This window comes from Gadus chalcogrammus, chromosome 17, assembly GCF_026213295.1.
Source record: "Gadus chalcogrammus isolate NIFS_2021 chromosome 17, NIFS_Gcha_1.0, whole genome shotgun sequence".
In the NCBI taxonomy this organism is placed as follows: domain Eukaryota; kingdom Metazoa; phylum Chordata; class Actinopteri; order Gadiformes; family Gadidae; genus Gadus; species Gadus chalcogrammus.
Window position 1 is genome coordinate 16,082,490 of NC_079428.1, and position 19,639 is coordinate 16,102,128.

The window sequence follows — 19,639 nt, forward strand, 5'->3', positions numbered from 1 at the left end:
TCCATATTTGGCTTTATATCAGAAATGTATGACTTCATGCATAGGGTCATGTGTAGTAATAATTACATGGTAAATAATTGGTTGTATGTGTTTGATGGTTAGTGAGTGCATATTAAGCCTAGCATTCATAATATAGAATTAAGATTGGGAGCTAGTTGGTCAGCAATCTTACAGAGAATCGTTTGATTAAACAAGTGGATTTTAGCATCATTTTGTCTGCCATAAACATGTCCCACTCTGTTTATTACTCTCTAATTTGGGCATTTTAAACGTGAGTCATTTATTATCGTTTGATTACATTAATAATGAAGTTTGTTCAATGATATTTGTGAGACCCTTTCCCCATGTATAAAGTTTGTAAGCAAAGGAATGTGGTTGTTTTTCCCCATTGTGGGAGGTTTCTTTTTACAGTTCAGTGCTGCATTAACGGTGCAATGTGCTACTTTCACCAATAGAGGGGGTATTAAAGCATCACACTGGGGATTGCTAACCTGACAAGACAGAATTGTAACACAGAATACCGTAGATTTGTATCCAACTGCCGTGCAAGGTAAGGGCATAGCTTCTATGGTCTTATATGAGAAACCGTATTCTATAAAGATGAAACGTATCTAATGCTGACAATTTAGATTACTGATAAAGATATGAAACAACTGCTTTACGTAAAGGGGAGACTTCAATTGCTTCAGATATGATCAAATCTATAAATTGTCCCTACATTAGGAAACCCACAACAGCCCACTGTGTCTGTGTGTGTGTGTGTGTGTGTGTGTGTGTGTGTGTGTGTGTGTGTGTGTGTGTGTGTGTGTGTGTGTGTGTGTGTGTGTGTGTGTGTGTGTGTGTGTGTGTGTGTGTGTGTGTGTCTGTCTGTCTGTCTGTCTGTCTGTCTGTCTGTCTGTCTGTCTGTCTGTGTGTGTGTGTGTGTGTGTGTGTGTGTGTGTGTGTGTGTGTGTGTGTGTGTGTGTGTGTGTGTGTGTGTGTATTTCATATGTGTTTGCACAAAGTCAGCGAGCCGGATATCAGGTTACTGAGCTCATGTGTGTTCAAGGATATCAGCTTGTGGGTCTGGTACATGGTAAGGCTGGGTGAGGAGCCCACTGAATACACTGCACCACCGACACCCAACGGTCGCCAGGATGCAGAAGATGTGTAAACACACAACTTAGTGTTTGTATCCAGCCTTTTACCAGAAACAAACATTTAAAGTGTTGGTCCCAATAAAGTCATAGATCACTGAAACACCGAAACCAAAATGTCTCGGTTCTATCTGGACTTCAGCGAGTCAAAGCCAAAGCTAATTTTCCCTAATTCCTTTTTTTCAACTATTGCAGAGAAAACCCCCACTACGAGTCTCGTTGTGGAAGTAATCTACAAGAGACGTCAGAGAACCCAACGCAGTCTAGTCTTTTCACCAAATGGGAGCTTTACGCAAGCTTGCGTTAATGTGTTGCGTGTTATAGGCGATAACACCAACAGCAGAACGGTTATCCAAGTAGCAAAGAAGTGTACAACACTTGCGTTACAGTGTGTGTATTCACACACACACACGTGGCGCTCGCACGATCATAGCTCATTGGCAGTCAATATTCTCTGGGCAGGCAAAGCAGAGAAAGGGGAGGTAACCTGGCCCCATATGACGACATATGGGGCCAAATTCCAAGTCTGCGCGTCTGAGCTTTGTTTTTTCAAAGGTGGAGCAGAGTGCCTGTGTAGTTTTACACCTCACGACATTTGTAGCCACTGGGGGACCATAAAAAAAACTAAAACCAAAACCAAAATCAAATTCATATTATTATTAAAAAAAACCTCATTAAGTGCAATTTTCATGCCATGGGACTTTTAGCACAGACTTTTGACTTGAATGATGGGGTGCTTGGGTTCGGTTCTCGCAGGTCGATACCATGAATGTTTATCTATTTTTGGTAAAACTTATAATCAATTAAATTCAAAGAACTTTATTTTTCCTGTGAGGGAACTTCATTTGTGGTCAGGCACATACAAACAACACATATTTGACCTTGGGTGTCTTGAAAGGCGCCTCTAAATTAAATGTTTTATTATTACCGTATTTTCCGGACTATAAGTCGCGGTTTTTTTGTAGTTTGGCTTGCCCTGCGACTTATATTTCGAAGCGACTTATATGCCAAAATTGTGCGTACATAATCTTCGGCCGCAAGATGGCACCGTCATTCATTAGGCCTACAACTGAACGCTGCAAGCCTACTGCACCACCGAATAAATTATATTCTCGTCGTCATCGTCCTCAATGTCCTCCGGTTCAACCAAAGCTACCCCAGCCTTAGCTGCAATGTTGTACAACATAGCTGTCACACATATCACAGCGCATGACTTGGCCGGCGAAAACTGGAGCCCTCCGCTGGACTTGTGAGCGCAACTTCCACCTCCCGATCGTGCGCTCAGGTTTAGGACCGCGGCGCATACCCGTCCGGTGGAATCCCGGTGTCACTGAATTCGGTATACTCTCAACTACGAGTGGGACCGACACACCTATATTGCTATTGCAATTTTATTCAGTCTCTCCAGACTAAACGTTCTTGTTTAAATGTTTAAAAATAAATGCGACTTATACACCGATGCGACGTATATATGTTTTTTTCCTCGTCATGGAGCATTTTTTGACTGATGCGACTAATACTCGGGAGCGACGTATAGTCCGGAAAATACGGTATTATTATTTATATTTCAACAATAAATAGTTAGTAATTATCGTGTACGAGAATAACCAAATTCTTAAAAGCTAAAAACACCCTGTGGCTAGGGGTGGAGGTAATGGTAGGGAGAATAGATTGTTAGTTGGTGGAAGCTGAATAGGTTGGAGTCTGAAGTGATGTGTTGGGTAAGCGGGAAGGGGGGGGGGGGCTTACTGTTTATTCAACAGCCTGATGGATGCTGGAACAAAGGTGGACATTGCTCGTTTGGTTCTTAGGGGCAGGGAACGAAGTCTCCTTCCTGAAGGAAGGTGTGACAAACTATACCTTAGTGACAAACTAAACTAATACCCACCTTGAGTATATTGTATTCCAAATAACTGACCCCATCCAACTCTTCTGAATGAAAATATACACGTTTACTGAAGGCTTTGAGGGAGGTACAAATCATATAAACCCTTTTAGTCAGAAAAACACAAATAACATAAATCAGAATGACAAAAATTATAATTTCGGGGTAATAAACAAAATGCAAGTCCCAAAATTATCAAATCAGTTAACAACCTGTAAAGCCATGCAAAACGGAATTGGCTTATACCAACACATCACAATAAAACGCATTAATCCCCTAAATTTCTTTGGCAAAATCCCTAATTAATTTCTTTATATTAATAATTCTTTATGTAAACTCAGATGTACGTCTCAACTACAATTTACACACACTGGGCCCACACACACACTGCCCCCCCCCCCCCCCCCCCCCCCCCCACACCCCACCCCCCACACACACACCCACACCCACACACACATACACACACACACACACACACACCCTCACGCGAACCAACGTGAAGCTCAGAAGAAGTGGCAGGCCTGTGCTTCACTCGAGGACGACAGAGTCCGTATCCTCAGCAGGAAAACCAGTCGCCTCGGAGCTGAGATCCTCATGGTATCGCCCTCTGTCCCATCGAAAATGGCGTCCTCTGGTCCCACGGTTCACCGACGTTCCCTTAGCACCGAAACACTCGCCAAACCCATACGTCCTGAGCATGAAAAGTGTATGGTATAGTACGTACTCTACAGTGACATTAAACATTCACCAGGCTATATCCCTACGGGTTTATTAGCATTCCTTGGCGCTCCCTGTTTTTCTTCTGTCTCTCTCGCTCTCCCCGCCCTCTCCTGTTCTCTTCCTTACTATTTTCATTTACATTTAGGGAATTTAGTAGAGATTTTTTCTTACAATAATTCCAACAATTGTCAGAACAAAGAAATGTATCCAAAGGTGACATTTCTTCTGGCTAATTACCAGAGGTGAAACTGACGCCTTCAGTTGCCAATGTAACGAGCTGAAGCTAGTGGCACAATCTGTGTTGTAATTATGGATTTCATCCAACTGTTTGTTTTAACTACTTATTAAACTATTTACACCCTACCTTACGCATCTTTTCTAAATTATATGAATCTCTCAGTTACCCATTTTTATTATCTTTATTGAACTAAATCACCTTTACTTTAATTAGGTACTAACTTGCTTTAATCCCCTCTTTCTACACCTGGCTACATAAACATTTTGTTGTACAAGATAGTAAGGACCGATGAATACCACTTTAAAGATTGTGGAAGTGTTGATACATCCACAAAGTAAAAGGAAGATGAAAAAGATTTTCAAATGCTGATAATTTAAAATGATCAGCATAGGGGTGATAGGGGGCATAGGGAGTAGACCTACAGTAAGTGATGCAAACACTTTCACATTCCTGGTGGTGCAGAATGATATGGGAGCAAGATATGTGTCACGCTCACATAAGGAGACAGACAGGAAGTGAACCCAGAAGCAGGGGGAGACAGGGGATACGAAAGTTCTAGTTTATTTCAAACAAAGTAGGCAAGGGGTCAATAACGGGAAGGCAGGCTAAGGTTCGAAGGTAGATGGGTGGTCGGACAGGCGATGGGTCGGCAACGGGAAGGCAGGCAGAGGGTCGGCGATGGGTGGGAGGTCGGGCAGGCGATGGGTCGGCAACAGGTAGGCAGGCAGGATCGACAGGGACTAGGCACCAGGCGGGAGGTCAGACAAGCGAGAGGACGGCAACAGGCAGACAGGTAGATATGAGAAACACGGAGGTAGAGAGTGCGGGAAAGCACAGTAAAGACTAGAGACGATCTGGCAGGGACTGGTTGGGGGCAGAAGGTTAATATAGAGGGAACACAGGTGGAGACGGTTGGGTTGATTAGGGAATTGCAGGGTGACTGGGAAACTCAGGAACGGATCGTGACAGTACCCCCCCCTCTAGGGACGGCTCCAGACGTCTCACCAGGCTGGTCGGGATGGGCCTGGTGGAAGTCTCTGTTGAGGGACGGATCGAGGATGCTGCGAGCGGGCCCCCAGAGGCGTTCCTCGACTCCATAGCCCTCCCAGTCAACAAGGTACTGGAGGCCTCTTCCACGGCGTCAAAATCCGACGAGTTGACGAACAGTGTAGGCTGGTGCACCATCGATGAGCCGGGGGGGTGGAGGGGGTCTGGCGGAGGGCTGAAGAGAACTCTCATGGACCGGTTTTATTTTAGATACATGAAAAGTGGGGTGAATTTTCATGGAGCGTGGTAGACGGAGGCAGACAGCGACAGGATTGATAACTTTAGATATGGGGAATGGACCCACAAACCTTGGTGCGAGTTTCCTGGACTCCACAGGGAGAGGGAGGTCGCGTGTGGACAGCCAGACTCGTTGTCCTAGTGCGTCGTCGGTTGGCAGACCGTTGGTATCGGTCGGAGGAGCGGAGAAGAGCGGAGTGAGCCAGATTCCAGGTGCATCGACATCTTCGAATGAAGGTCTGGACTGAGGGAACCCTGACCTCGCGTTCCTGTTCTGGGAAGAGGGGTGGTTGGAAACCCTGGGAGCATTGAAAAGGGGAGAGACCAGTGGCAGAACAGGGAAGGGTGTTGTGGGCATACTCAACCCACAGGAGCTGTTTTGACCAGGAGGAAGGGTTGCGAGAGACGAGGCAGCGTAGGGTAGTCTCCATCTCTTGGTTCATGCGTTCCGCTTGACCGTTGGTTGGGGGGTGGAAACCGGGCGACAGGCTGACCTTGGCCCCAATGAGGGTGCAGAACTCGGACCAGAAGCAAGAAGTGAATTGTGGACCTCGGTCCGAGACCACGTCACAGGGAAAGCCGTGTAGACAGAAAAAATGATTGAGCATAACCTCAGCTGTCTCCTTGGCGGAGGGTAACTTGGGTAAAGGAATTAGGTGAGTTGTCTTAGAAAACCTGTCAACAACAGTTAGAATTACCGTGTTGCCGTGTGAGGCAGGCAGTCCAGTGACGAAGTCTAGGCCGATGTGGGACCAGGGGCGATGCGGGACGAGCAGGGGTTGGAGGAGACCCAACGAAGCTTGGCGTGAACTCTTGTTCTGGGAGCAAGTCGCACAGGCGGCAATGTACTCCTTGGTCTCCCTCTCCATGGCCAGCCACCAGAAACGTTGACGTAGCACGGCCGGGGTGTGTCTCACCCCAGGGTGACAAGCGATGCGGGAGTCATGGCCCCACTGCAGAACCTGAGAGTGGAGACCGCTGGGGACAAACAAGCGGCCACTAGGGCAAGAACTCGGAGCTGGGTTCTCCTGCAGGGAGCGTTTAACCCTATCCTCCAATTCCCAGGTTAAAGAACTGACTATGCAAGTGGATGGGAGAATATTTTCCGGCGGAGGGGGATAGGGGTTCGCCGGGTACTGACGGGAAAGGGCGTATGGTTTAACATTCTTAGATTCTTGTGGTCTGTCCAAACTAAGAATGGCTGTTCTGACCCTTCTAACCAGTGCCTCCACTCTTCTAGCGCCATTTTCACCGCAAGTAATTCTCTATTACCCACGTCGTAGTTCCTCTCAGCCGGGAATAGTTTGCGTGAGAAGAAGGCGCACAGATGGACCTTCTGGTCCTTTGCTGACCGTTGCGACAGGACCGCTCCTACTCCCGTGTCGGAGGCATCCACTTCCACTATGAATTGACGTTCTGGGTCAGGGAAGATGAGAATATGGGCAGAAGTGAAGCGCGTCTTTAAATCACAGAATGCCTTCTCCGCCTCTGAAGACCACCGGAACGGAAATGCTGGGAGAGGTGAGAGTTGTGAGCGGAGTTGCAACCGAGCTGTAGTTGTGGATGAACCGTCGATAAAAGTTAGCAAAACCAAGGAACCGCTGAAGCTCCTTGCGGTCAGAGGGTATGGGCCACTCAGCGACGGCCCTGGTCTTGGTCGAGTCCATCTGGATATTCCCCGTTCCAACGATGAATCCCAAAAACGACACTTCGGAAACATGGAACTCACATTTCTCGGCCTTTGCGAAGAGTTGATTTTCGAGAAGTCTTTGGAGAACCTGACGAACCTGACATGTGATCCTGCTTGTTCCTCGAAAAGATCAGGATGTCGTCCAAGTAAACAAATACGTACACATTGAGCATATCACGGAGGACGTCATTAACCAGCCCTTGGAAGACCGCGGGGGCGTTAGTCAGGCCAAAGGGCATGACCAGATACTCATAATGACCACTAGGGGTGTTAAAGGCTGTATTCCAATCGTCCCCTTCTCGGATGCGCACAAGGTGGTAAGCGTTCCTGAGGTCGAGCTTCGAAAAGATAGTAGCTCCTTGTAAGAGCTCGAAAGCGGAGGAAATAAGGGTAAGAGGATACCGGTTCTTAATGGTGATGTTATTGAGTCCCCTGTAATCTATGCATGGCCTTAGAGATTTATCCTTCTTAGTCACAAAAAAGAATCCTGCGCCAGCAGGAGATCAGGACGGTCGGACGAGTCCTGCTTTCAGTGCACCCTGAATGTAGCTCTCCATGGCCTTGTTTTCTGGGGCTGACAGGGAATAGAGCCTCCCCTTAGGGGGCGAAGAGCCTGGGAGTAAGTCTATGCCACAATCATAGGATCGTGTGGCGGTAGGGACTTAGCCCGAGTCTTGTTGAACACCTCTTTAAGGTCTACGTATTGCTCAGGTACATTGGACAGATCAGAGAATTCAGTGGGGATCAGGGGATTAGAGACGGGTGAGGACGCAGATCTGAGACATGAAGCGTGGCACAGAGAACTCCACTGGAGAATGGATCCCGTGGACCAGTCGATGTGTGGGTTATGTCTCTTTAACCAAGGGAACTCTAAAATGAGAGGTTGTTGTGGCGAGCGGATGAGGTGGAAGGTGAGTACCTCAGTATGGTTACCTGACAAGGCCATCGAAAGGGGAACAGATCAATGGGTAACCCGACCCAGGAGATGACCATCTAGTGCCGTGGCGTGGATGGGCTTCTCCAGAGACTCACGCTCAATGCCCAGTTGGGCGGCTAGTGTCAAATCCAATAGATTGGCGTCGGTGCCGGAATCTATGAGGGCACAGATGGTGTGAACCTGCCCGTGGCAGTGGAGACAGACCTGGAGTAGGGGTCGAGAGGACTGCTCAAAATTCACACCTCGGCTCACCAGCGCCCTCTGGTCTACTGGTGAGCCTTGTCTTTTAACGGACAAGAGGATACATAATGGCCATCCCGACCACAGTACATGCAGAGATTCGCCCGCTGACGGCGCCGTCTCTCCTCCATGGAGAGCCGTGCCCTGCCTAGTTGCATGGTTCAGAGGAACCGCCAGAGACATGCTGGTCCGCAGAAGGTGGGGACGGTATTACTTCAAGAGGGGAGCGGAAACGGACTGGGGTAACAACGGGCCGACCTCCCTCTCTCCACCGTTCTCTAAGACGGCCGTCTATAGGGATGGCAAGAGCAACTAAACAGTCCAGGTCGGTAGGAGGATCCTGGGCTGCCAGCTCATCCTTAATGCGGTCGGAGAGTCCATGGTAGAACGCGTTGAGGAGAGAAGGGGCGTTCCAACTGCTCTCGGCAGCGATGGTGCGGAACTCAATAGCATAGTCCGCAACGGTCCTATCACCCTGTGTCAACCGGAGCAATCCCCGAGCAGCCTCTCTACCGGGGGTTACGTGATCGAAAATCTTGCGGAATCCCGTAGAAAAATAATCGACCGTAGCGCAGGTGGGTGAATTCCTCTCCCATTCCGCAGTTCCCCAATCTCTAGCCCTCCCGGTGAGCAGAGAAATTATGTACTCCACACGGGAGCGCTCGGTGGGGAAGGCTGAAGGTTGGAGCTCGAAGGCGAGAGCATTGTACCAGAAAGGGTCGGCAGGAACCAGGAGTACCAGAACAGCGTTCAGGAGGAGGAACACAGGCTTCGGAAACCGGTGAGGGACGAGTTGAGGAACTAGGAGGAGGAGAGGTAATGGTTATTCGCTGTAAATGCTCCCAAAGCGATTCCATGCTGCTCTCGTGACGTTCCGCCAGCGTTTGTAGTCCCTCTGCCATGGAGTTCAGTAGTTGGCTATGGGACTGGATGGTGCTGGCGTGTGTCTGTAGTTCCCTTTGGAGAGGATCGGAGTCGGCTGGATTAATGTTTGGGCCAGATCGTAATGTCACACTCCGAAGGAGACAGACAGGAAGTGAACCCAGAAGCACGACTCGAGACAGGGGATACGAAAGTTCTAGTTTACTTAAAACAAAGTAGGCAAGGGGTCAATAACGAGAAGGCAGGCTGAGGTTCGACGGTAGATGGGTGGTCGGACAGGCGATGGGTCGGCAACGGGCAGGCAGGCAGAGGTTCGACGACAGATGGGAGGTCGAGCAGGCGATGGGTCGGCAACGGGCAGGCAGGCAGAGGTTCGACGACAGGTGGGAGGTCGGACAGGCGATGGGTCGGCAACGGGCAGGCAGGCAGAGGGTCGACGACAGGTGGGAGGTCGGACAAGCGAGAGGACGGCAACAGGCAGGCAGGTAGATATGAGAAACACGGAGGTAGAGAGTGCGGGAAAGCTCAGTAAAGACTAGAGACGATCTGGCAGGGACTGGTTGGGGGCAGAGGGTTAATATAGAGGGAACACAGGTGGAGACGGTTGGGTTGATTAGGGAATTGCAGGGTGACTGGGAAACTCAGGAACGGATCGTGACAATATGATGGTTTTCCATTAGCACTTTTGGATGTGCCGAGCCGTACTCTAATTGAAGTGTCTACTGCGCCATGCAGCGTCATGCCCGAGATGAACCCTCTCCGAGGTCTGGCCAGAGTGAGCCCCCACGGCTCAGAGTGGGCTGCGTTGACTCAAACTGTAGGAAAACAGACCTATAAAGCACAATAATCTGTGCTTTCTTGTATGAGATATATCCCGATCCACGAGTTTGTATGATGGCCATGAATCTTCATTATTCATTCCTTCCTAAAACTATATAAGCCTAGGCCTAAGCTTAATTAAAAGGTAATAAAGGTTTAATAGAAGCGTACCGTGGTGGTGATAGTTTGGTGATATTCTCGTGCAAAACAGAATAGCTCAATAAAATAGGACAGAATATTTCATATTAGTCTTCGTAAAAATACTTGGACAATATTTCACACTATTTGATCGCTGAACTCCATATTCAAGACGTTTTTGACCTCGTGTGACACTCGGGGAAATGTGTGAAACATTGTCCAATGAATAAACAGGACTAGAATGAAATAAATCGTCTCCAGCTATTGAGATGAGGAGGCAAAAAAGGTGGAATATTGATCGTCGAACTGAATTCATCATCGTTGGTATCATTGTGTGTGTCGCCGTCCGTCTGAAACAACCCAAATATATTAAACTTCCCTGAAACAAATCATTGTGGTTTAATGGTAGGCTATAATATAAAACTAGATGGTCAATAAAAGTTTGAATCTTGTTGTGTCATCACTTAAGACAAGCGCACCATCAATTACACCTTCAAGCAGGAATCCCCGATGTAATGGAAAGATAATGCACATTTATCGCTAGATTTTATCGCTCTTTTTAATGCCGAAACTATCTTAAAATGCAGCATTTTCCACTGAGAATATAACAAATGTCATCCATGTCATCTAACCTTGACATACGTGACGTTTTGCTCTTTCGTCAGTCGGTTGGGGGTGCTATACCAGCGAATGTTCATACTGGTCGTTTTGGGTCATATTGACAAGTAAACTATCCTGTCATTTAGATGGTTTAGCTGGTCATACTGTGCATATGACAAATAAAACACTTCACTATGATTATCATGAGTCTGTATTATTGTTGTACTGAGTGAAGCTGGTTTCTTGACCCCTAGTTTGTCTCTTCCATAGATTGTCAGTTGCTGTGTTATATTTGATTTGAAGGAGTTTTCTGTTTATTTAATGATTTAATGTTCCTATCTATCTATCGTTATCTCTAGTGATCTCTGCAAAAGGCTCTGTTCCAACTCATGCACATCCATGACACATCTAGTTAATGAAAAACCCTGAACACTTCTTACCGTCCATTTTCCATTATATCCATATCATATTTCCACTATAAATGCAGCACCTAGTTTTCATGTGGAATATTTAACTAAGCATATTAAGACTTTCTCATGTCGTTTCAGGTCAAACAAATATCCTGACATTGCTCTCAGCGGCCTGGATGAATAGAGCCTATGTTCAGCAGGATTGATCAGAGGTTAGCTGCAGTTGTTGTCGTCACTCGCCAGGTGAATTTCATAACCGAGCACTTCAGCATTGCATGTCTGCTTTCATGTGGCAGAAAGCGCCTCACACTTTGGAGCTGGCATATACAACCAGCAGAAAGAGAGTCAGCACATTCAGCACTCAATTTCTATGACTGAAATCCTTGTGTTACCTCTTTAATGTGTCTCAATTTGCTAAAGGTTTGGGGAGAAAAAGGCCCTGTTTTATAAATAGATAAAGCATAAAAATCGTGTTAAGAGTGAAACCTTGTTGACATCCAGTATCGCCATGTGCGTGCCTTTGGTGTGTGTCTAAATCTGGCACATACCATTGCTTATTAGTTGTTCCCAGTCTGAATGTTTCATTCATTTTTTTAAGTTACCAATCAGGGGCTGCGTCCTGTCTCATTAACCAATGTCTCTTTGTTATTGGTCAAACCGGTGCCAGACCTCAACTTATGACTCATCATCTTACACTGCCCCGAGCCAATCAGACCACGGCGGCTGCGTAACCTGTGTCTAGTGTTGTACATGTGGTTTGATTTTCTGGGCTTTAACTCTCACCACCACAGGACTAATAAAAGGAGGAAGGAGGAAAGCAGGGTCGGGTGACGTCAAGAAGATTGGATTTGCTGACCTTGCAAATAACTTGATCTGGTTAGAAAAGGTACGTAGTCAAATCCATAAATGGCGGGTACGGAGTCGCTAAGATTGTTTGATCCCGCTGCTCTCTTACAGTAAGCTGGCTTGAAGGACTAGCTTTAGTTGCTCAGTGTTTTGAGACCAGACATTTATTAGAGTCTGAAGGCCTGAGATCCCCACACTATAAAAAAGCCCTAAACTCTTAGACTCCCATAAACATGGGAGTCCTCTTATGTACTGAGAGTAAACATAGGCACTACTAACTCACATTTCTACAGTTAGTATTTAGTAACCCCTAGGGAAATGCATTAAGATTGCTATAAATGGTAAAAACCCAGAACAAAGCTGGATTCAAAAAAAAAGTGAAGCAACACATCATGGCTGTTAGCACTGGATACTAGTATGTATTACTAATTTTTATTTATCTACTCACTTATCCTTTTTTTTTCCTATTTTTGTCATCTGTTGTTTTTGTGTTGATTTCTTCTTTGTTATATGCTTTTCCTTTCTTTCATCTGTTTGTATGTTGATTTCTTCTTTGTTATATGCTTTTCCTTTTTTATCTGTTGTTTGGTACGTTGTTTTCTTGTGTGGACCCCAGGAAGAGTAGCTGGTGTCTTTGGCATCAGCTAATGGGGTTCCGAATAAACGAATAAAAATAGCCAAATATAAAAGTCCACAGTGGCTTTGGGTGAATTGTTAGGCGACACAATATCCTGCATCCCTATTCTGAATCATAGGACATGATATACTGCCTGCATAACAGAAACCTCCCAAACCATGGCCATGTGGATACACTTCATATTGACATGTTTTTTATGTTTTCTATTGGCTAATACTCAAGTAATGTTTTATCCTGAATTGAAAAGTGTTCTTCTCTCAATTTATTGTTTTTCATGAATTTGTTTTTGTTTATTTGTTGGGTTATTAGATGTTACCTATGTACCCATTCAACTCTGAACGGTTGTCAATGTCCAGTCTTCTGAAGTACTGGAGAATGTCACCAGCAGGCTACCAGCCTCACAGCTGACCTTTGGCAGAGAGAGAGAGAGAGCAGGGAGGAGACTTCTCTGCCTTCTCATGCAGCCTGCAAGTCTTCCTCCTGATTAGCTAGACATGTGATTAGCATTGCCTCCAGCTCCCTAGCCTGGCTCCCTGTCCTGCCCTGCAGTCAGTCTGCCAGCTCTTCTGATGGAATAGTCGGCCCCTGCAGGCTACTCCCTTCACAACTCCAGCACCAAGGTATTTTGATGAGCACAACGGATGGATCTGAAGTATCAGCCAGTGGATGTGTGCAGTGGTTGGTTGTGTTGAACTCTGATGGGTTTTGTGTGTCTCTGATGTGTTTGTGGTTTAATTGGGTACTCTGTGTGGGGGTTCGGATCCACCCAGGACCCTTCAGATGCCTCTGATACTGTTTAGGTGTATATTCCTGGCCTTGTGTTCAGCAGCCAAGTGTTACTAAATGCTTTCCGTCTTTGTGGTTCTAGGGAAACTCCAACTTACTTATAATAACAAATGATTAGGAGGATTTTTCCTCCAGCACAGAAGAAGCTTGGCCTTGTGTTGTGGAAGCAACGTTTGAGTGTTAGGAAACGCTGCTCATGGGTATCACATTATATTGTGATATAGTTTGGCAGGTACAACATGTAACTGAGTCTTCAACTAAGATTACACTTTCATCTTTCAATTATCTAGCAGTAGTTTCACCTATTTGTATTTTCATCGCCTCCATGATGAAAATTAATTCACACCTATTTCAACTCTTAAAGGTAACAAACATAACTTTACCTACCATGGATTGTGTTTGGTTACCCTGTACCTTGTTCTGTAAGGAGACGTCAAACTGTGGACGCCCTCTGAGTAAACACACAGCAGGGCCCTGTGCACCACTTAGCTGATAGCTTGGGAACACCACAACTGTGTGGGAAGCCATTTGTTTAGTGTTATTGTGTATTGTTTGATGAATCCTGCTTGTCGGCCTGTGGCCCAGCGATGGTTCAACTGCTCCGCTACCTTAAGTCACTACCACGGGAAGATACGAGAGGAATTAGATTACTGCATTATTTGACTTGTTCAGACACTGAAAAACAAAACAATTATCGGACTTCCTACTTTGCTTCTGTCTTGTTTTCCATTTTGGGCTGTGTGTGTGTGTGTGTGTGTGTGTGTGTGTGTGTGTGTGTGTGTGTGTGTGTGTGTGTGTGTGTGTGTGTGTGTGTGTGTGTGTGTGTGTGTGTGTGTGTGTGTGTGTGTGTGTGTGTGTGTCAAGGGGGGGGGGTGTGTGTGTGTGCATGTTGTGTATTTGTGTGTGTATGGGTGTATTTGACTGTGTTTGTGTGCGTGCCTGTAAACAAAACACATGTGTGTTTTTGCGTGTGTTCAACCGACATTCATAAAGAGCAGAATCATGTGCTCCGTGTGGTGGTTGAACAGAGACAGACATCGGGTCGAGTGCAGATGAGTGGGTGAGGGTCAGAGGTGAAGGTCAACCGATGCATTCACCCATTGTTTATTAACATTGAACATGTAGCAAGTCACTGAGACGTCCAATCACTTTATTGCAACTTACCAGGGGGAGAAAACAACGCCAAAATACAGATCAACAGATCAGATAAAGGTAGATAAAGATAATAACAGCATAAGAGTACTATCCATATAGTTCTGGTCTGCTCTGGCGTAGTTTCCAGATGCTGTCTACACAGTCTCCTGAGTTTATGGAGGAGTCGTGGCTCTGAGCTCCATACTGAATGGAACCATGTGCCAGTCATTCCACTGGCCTCCATAAACACTGGGAACACAATAAAAGAGGAGGAATCAGTCAGGGAGCGACAACAGGGAGCTGCTTTAATATGAAATCAACAGGCAACAGCTGCATGCTTGATAGGCTCCGTCAGAGCAGCTCATGTCTGTCCTACTGACGCCTTACGGTGGCAGAGGTCCAATGCTGCTGCCTTGTGTGCTGATGCAGAGAGCGGGTTCAATCCCAGCCCCAAGGGTGTGGGTTCGAACCCCGATGTACACATGTTTACCTGAATGAATCCTTTAGCAAGCAGTCTAACCCCATACTCCTTAAGGAAATGGTGTCCTGGAGGTTGCTCGGAATAAAAGAGTCTGCTCCATTGACTACAGTGAAATATCACTCATGGGAAGCAAACGCTATTCCAAACGCTGGTTAATATTATAGAGCTGAGTCCGTTGAATATTCTGTCTCTCTCTGTTGTCCTAATCCATTATGAATATATTTATATAGTTATATAGTTTATATAGCAGTAATAATTCATGCTGGGGTTGTGTGAAGGGTAATTCAAGAGACGTGTTGTTGTAGAAAGTTTTAATGGTCAATCTTGTGGATTCATCACTGCCTTAATGGGAGCGATAAAACACTGCAGTCGGTCGGGAGTATGGGACGACTGGTGGGGTCAGGGGAGAAGTTGTGGGGACACCAAAAGGCTCTTTCACAAGGCGTTGTACAGTATAATCAATCAAAATGATCACGAGGAACAATAATTACAAATAATGATCACATGTGAAGCAACTATGGTCCTAAGAGTTCTGTTCAATGAGGATCAATAGGTCATTGGTAACAAACAATAGTAAGTTGCCTTTTCAAATCAAAGCAGCATGATATTCTGCTTATCAGCTTTTACCCTTCATCTTCAATGAGCAGAATTTATGTAAGCCAACAGTCTTTGTACTATATGTACCACCTAGTTTTTCTCAATCGTTTAAATGTTTTCTGAAGTTATAGCTAAATTTCTCAAAACTCAAACCTGAGAAGAGTTATAATTTTGTCAAACTCCACAAATTCTTCTCAAAAACGTTTTTTTTTCCACGAAAAAGTAAACACAGCAATCAAATAAATATCTCCTAGAGAGCATAAATTAAACACTGGTGTGATCAATTCAAAACACTTCCATCTAAATACTATTTACATATGTTTTGGCTTCACGAGGCCATGTTACATATTCCAATGTATACAATTGTTTTAGAAACAGCTTTCCCGTTTTAAATTGCAATTAGGTGGTACATATAGAATAAAGACTGTTGCCATATTATAATAGTGAATATATCATATAAATATTGCATTGACAAAATTGTATCAGAATAGGATACAATGCATATTTGTCTATCCAATGCTAGACTCACTATCCGAGCTTCCCAGTCATGCTTTACACCTATAGTTGATACTGCAACATTGATCTGACAATACACCAATGTTATCTATTTTGGCAAATTACAGTACAGTAATTGCACTGATAAGTCAAATGACAAACACTACAGCAAGAAAATATTTAGACTGTCTTTCACGGGATGTAATGATGAAATCAGTACAAAAAGGTAACAAAGCAATTATTTATTTTTTACCGTAATACAGTTAAATGTTCATCTGAACTGACTGCATAAAAAGCTTTTCGTAGGCCAACAAAAACTAAAAATAAGAATATAAATTAGGTGAAACAGATATACATGTAAATCAGTCTGTATCCCACCTCTGATCCTGATCAGGCCAGAGGACCATATCTCTAACACAGCAGAGCTCACCTGAGGCCTCTGTTATGCTCTGACACATGATTGAAGTGTTCTGCCAGTGAGTTAGACTTATTGGTAATTAGTTGTTGCGTTTTGAAGGCCAGTGTTTCCAGGTGAACCAAGTGTGCTAAATTATGAGATTTGTGCTTAGAGTTTAGCAAAAATGTAATTTAGAATTTCTAGATGTGTAAAAACAGTGGAATTGTGCTTTGTGCAGTCTGGAGTCTTGTAGTTGATACATGAGCTTCAAGTTTTCAGAATTGTCTGCATAGATACATTTTTGTAAAAAATGTATCTGTAAAAATGTAAACTGTAAAAAAGAAAGCTATTTCTAAACATTTTATGCATTGGTAATATGTAACATGGCCTCATGAACACAAAACATAAAAACGTATATAGTATTTTGATGGAAGTGTTGTGGCAACCCGGCCCAGGCCAATTAAGGATATTGGGAGCACCTGAGGAACAAGTGGAGAAGCAGGGCTTAAATAGCCTGCTTCTCCACTCATTCGGGGCTCTCCCAGCCTTGGAGCTCCTAAAAGGAGAGACCGGTCCTCGTGGGTGACGGGATTCCACCCACGAAGGAGGGGACCGTGGATTCCTCAACGTTTACGTTATTTGTGTTTTGGAGAGACTTTTATGTTCTGTAATTAAATATGCCTTTTTGTGGCTTTATCCAACGAAATGCTGTCCTGTTTGGGAGGAGTTGGTGCGCTCAGCGTGGCGGGTTGCCACGTATGGTGGAGGATGCGGGCAACTCGACCGAGCTACGGGCCATTTTTGGGTGGGAGCGCCCACCTCAAGCCACCCCCAAACCGGAGCCGACGCAGCCGGGGCCGACGCAGCCGGAGTCGACGCAACAGAGACGACGCCGCCAGAGACGATGCCGCCAGAGACGACACGCCGCCAGAGACGACGCCGCCAGAGACGACGCAGCCCGAGACGAGGCTGCGGGAGACGAGGCCGCGGGAGACGAGGCCGCGGGAGACGAGGCCGCGGGAGACGAGGTCGCGGGAGACGAGACTGCGGGAGACTAGGCCGCGAGACGAGCCACGCCGGCAGCAGAAGCAGCCATGCGGCGCGCCGGACCGCTGCCACCTCCGAAAGGCCACCCGAGGCTTCAGCAAAGGGTGGAGGAGTGTGGCAACCCGGCCCAGGCCAATTAAGGATATTGGGAGCACCTGAGGAACAAGTGGAGAAGCAGGGCTTAAATAGCCTGCTTCTCCACTCATTCGGGGCTCTCCCAGCCTTGGAGCTCCTAAAAGGAGAGACCGGTCCTCGTGGGTGACGGGATTCCACCCACGAAGGAGGGGACCGTGGATTCCTCAACGTTTACGTTATTTGTGTTTTGGAGAGACTTTTATGTTCTGTAATTAAATATGCCTTTTTGTGGCTTTATCCAACGAAATGCTGTCCTGTTTGGGAGGAGTTGGTGCGCTCAGCGTGGCGGGTTGCCACAGTGTCTCTAAGAGATATTCATTTGATAGCTGTGTTTACTGATGGTGGAACATTTTGTTTTGAGAAGAATTTGTGGAGTTTTGACAAAATGATTAACTTTTCTCAGGTATGTGTTTAGAGTTTTGAGAAATGTAGCTATAGTTTCAGAAAACGTGTTTAAACGATTGAGAAAAACTGTAAATCCATCAACAAACTGTGCTTCTGGTCTTGGCACAGTTTCTTTGACCTATTGGAAACAAGTTTGAACTTCTTTTAATCCACTGTCTTTAGGTTTATATATTATATTTATCCTTTCTGCCTTTTATTCTAGATGGGTACTCATTTCCCTTAATGAATGTGGACCCCTTCCTTCCTTGTCCCTGTGTAGTCTGGCTGAACACACTCTGATCCTCCTCCCCCGGGCCCAGACCTGACAGCAGCCAAGCACGGCCCGCCGCTCCACCATGATGCCCGGCAGCGCCCCGGGAAAGAAGCTGGACCTCTCCAAACTCACGGACGAGGAGGCCAAGCACGTTTGGGACGTGGTCCAGCGGGACTTCGACCTGAGGAAGAAGGAGGAGGACCGGCTTGGGTGAGTTCAGACGTCTTCCCTTTTTTGGGAGGGGAATTGGAGATGAAGCTTCTCCCAAATACCCCAGAGCAAGGACACGCCCTCCTGCTGCTACTGATACAGCTGAAGCTCCAAAGTCTCACAAAGCCGGTTCTATTTGGATATCTCAATCTGAGTGAAGGCATATCATAGTATAGCAGTTACAGTTAATTGATTAATGATGTCTCTGAGCTAGGTTTTGCAGGTTAAATAATCCCGTTTCTCAGCAATTCTATTATGCACAGGACTTTTTGTGTCATTGAAACAACTTGAGAACTACAGGTTGTGACAAGCTTGTTAGAATGGAGTTACAACTTTTTTTCTTAAAATCAATTTGCCCTAAAAGGAAATTAAGAGAAAACTGGATCACCAGAACCTAGACCTCAAGTAGAAGAGAACAGAAACTGAAAACAAGTGTAGGTATCACACTAAATCCAATAATATCATTCAATTAAAAGGTAGACAAAGCTTTTGCTGGAGCTTCTCACCTGGAAGGACTTCAAGTATTTAATTTAGGCCTGTGGGAGGTCACTGCCCTCCCACAGGAAAATATCTGATTCATTATGGTCTGTAAGATCCTGCTTCAGTGTCAGACACCGCGCCAACCAGATGACTCACATGGCGTGCTCAGCCAACCATCACAACATCCCCTCTGAAATCTGTGACCATAATGGTGGGTGATTGACCCATTCATGATGATCTGCTGATAGTACAATTTGTTTTGTAAAAAATAAACATCCCGCCTGTTCTCGAACATAAACAACAGAATGGGTCTATAAGACCCGAAATGACCCAGAGCGTTTGTTTGTACAGCGCTCCCTACCAACTGGTCGAAGGAACAACAATACGTCACATATGTAATTGTTATTTCTACCAAAACATAATGGAGGACATTCATTTGATTCTCTGTGGATAATGATACGAGATAGTTTCCGCATTAGATTGCATTTTGACATTTCTAGCAAGAAATGTGCATTTTCATTTTCCTAATCTTTGTTCAGCTTGCATGCTGTTTGAATCTATGTCTTTGCATTGTGCAGTCATCTGAGCTATTATGTTCTGCGTAATTGTTCGTAACTGATGATGATCTTTCAATAAAAACGAAAACTAACTTAAAATGTTGCACTTTCCACTGAGAATGCAACGTGTTACATTTTATTTTGGCGGACATGACTTTGAAATACGTGACGTAGTGCTGTTCCTTCCAGTAAACGCTAAT

General features: G+C 45.5%; 1 protein-coding gene across 3 annotated transcripts in view; it reads left to right on the forward strand.

Moving 5' to 3' along the window:
- The first annotated feature begins 447 nt into the window (after positions 1 to 447).
- The window catches only part of mlphb (melanophilin b), a 44,830-nt gene continuing 25,638 nt past the window's right edge, over positions 448 to 19,639 (forward strand). Inside the window, exons 1-5 of one of the 3 annotated variants that reach the window (XM_056575510.1) lie at positions 448 to 550; positions 11,118 to 11,222; positions 11,771 to 11,865; positions 12,979 to 13,082; positions 18,199 to 18,402. In XM_056575510.1, the coding sequence (XP_056431485.1) occupies positions 18,275 to 18,402 (128 nt within the window). In that variant the 5' untranslated portion in view covers positions 448 to 550; positions 11,118 to 11,222; positions 11,771 to 11,865; positions 12,979 to 13,082; positions 18,199 to 18,274. Of the gene's footprint in view, positions 551 to 11,117; positions 11,223 to 11,770; positions 11,866 to 12,374; positions 13,083 to 18,198; positions 18,403 to 19,639 lie in introns of those variants that run through there. The other 2 variants (XM_056575512.1, XM_056575511.1) reach the window with 2 other exon arrangements.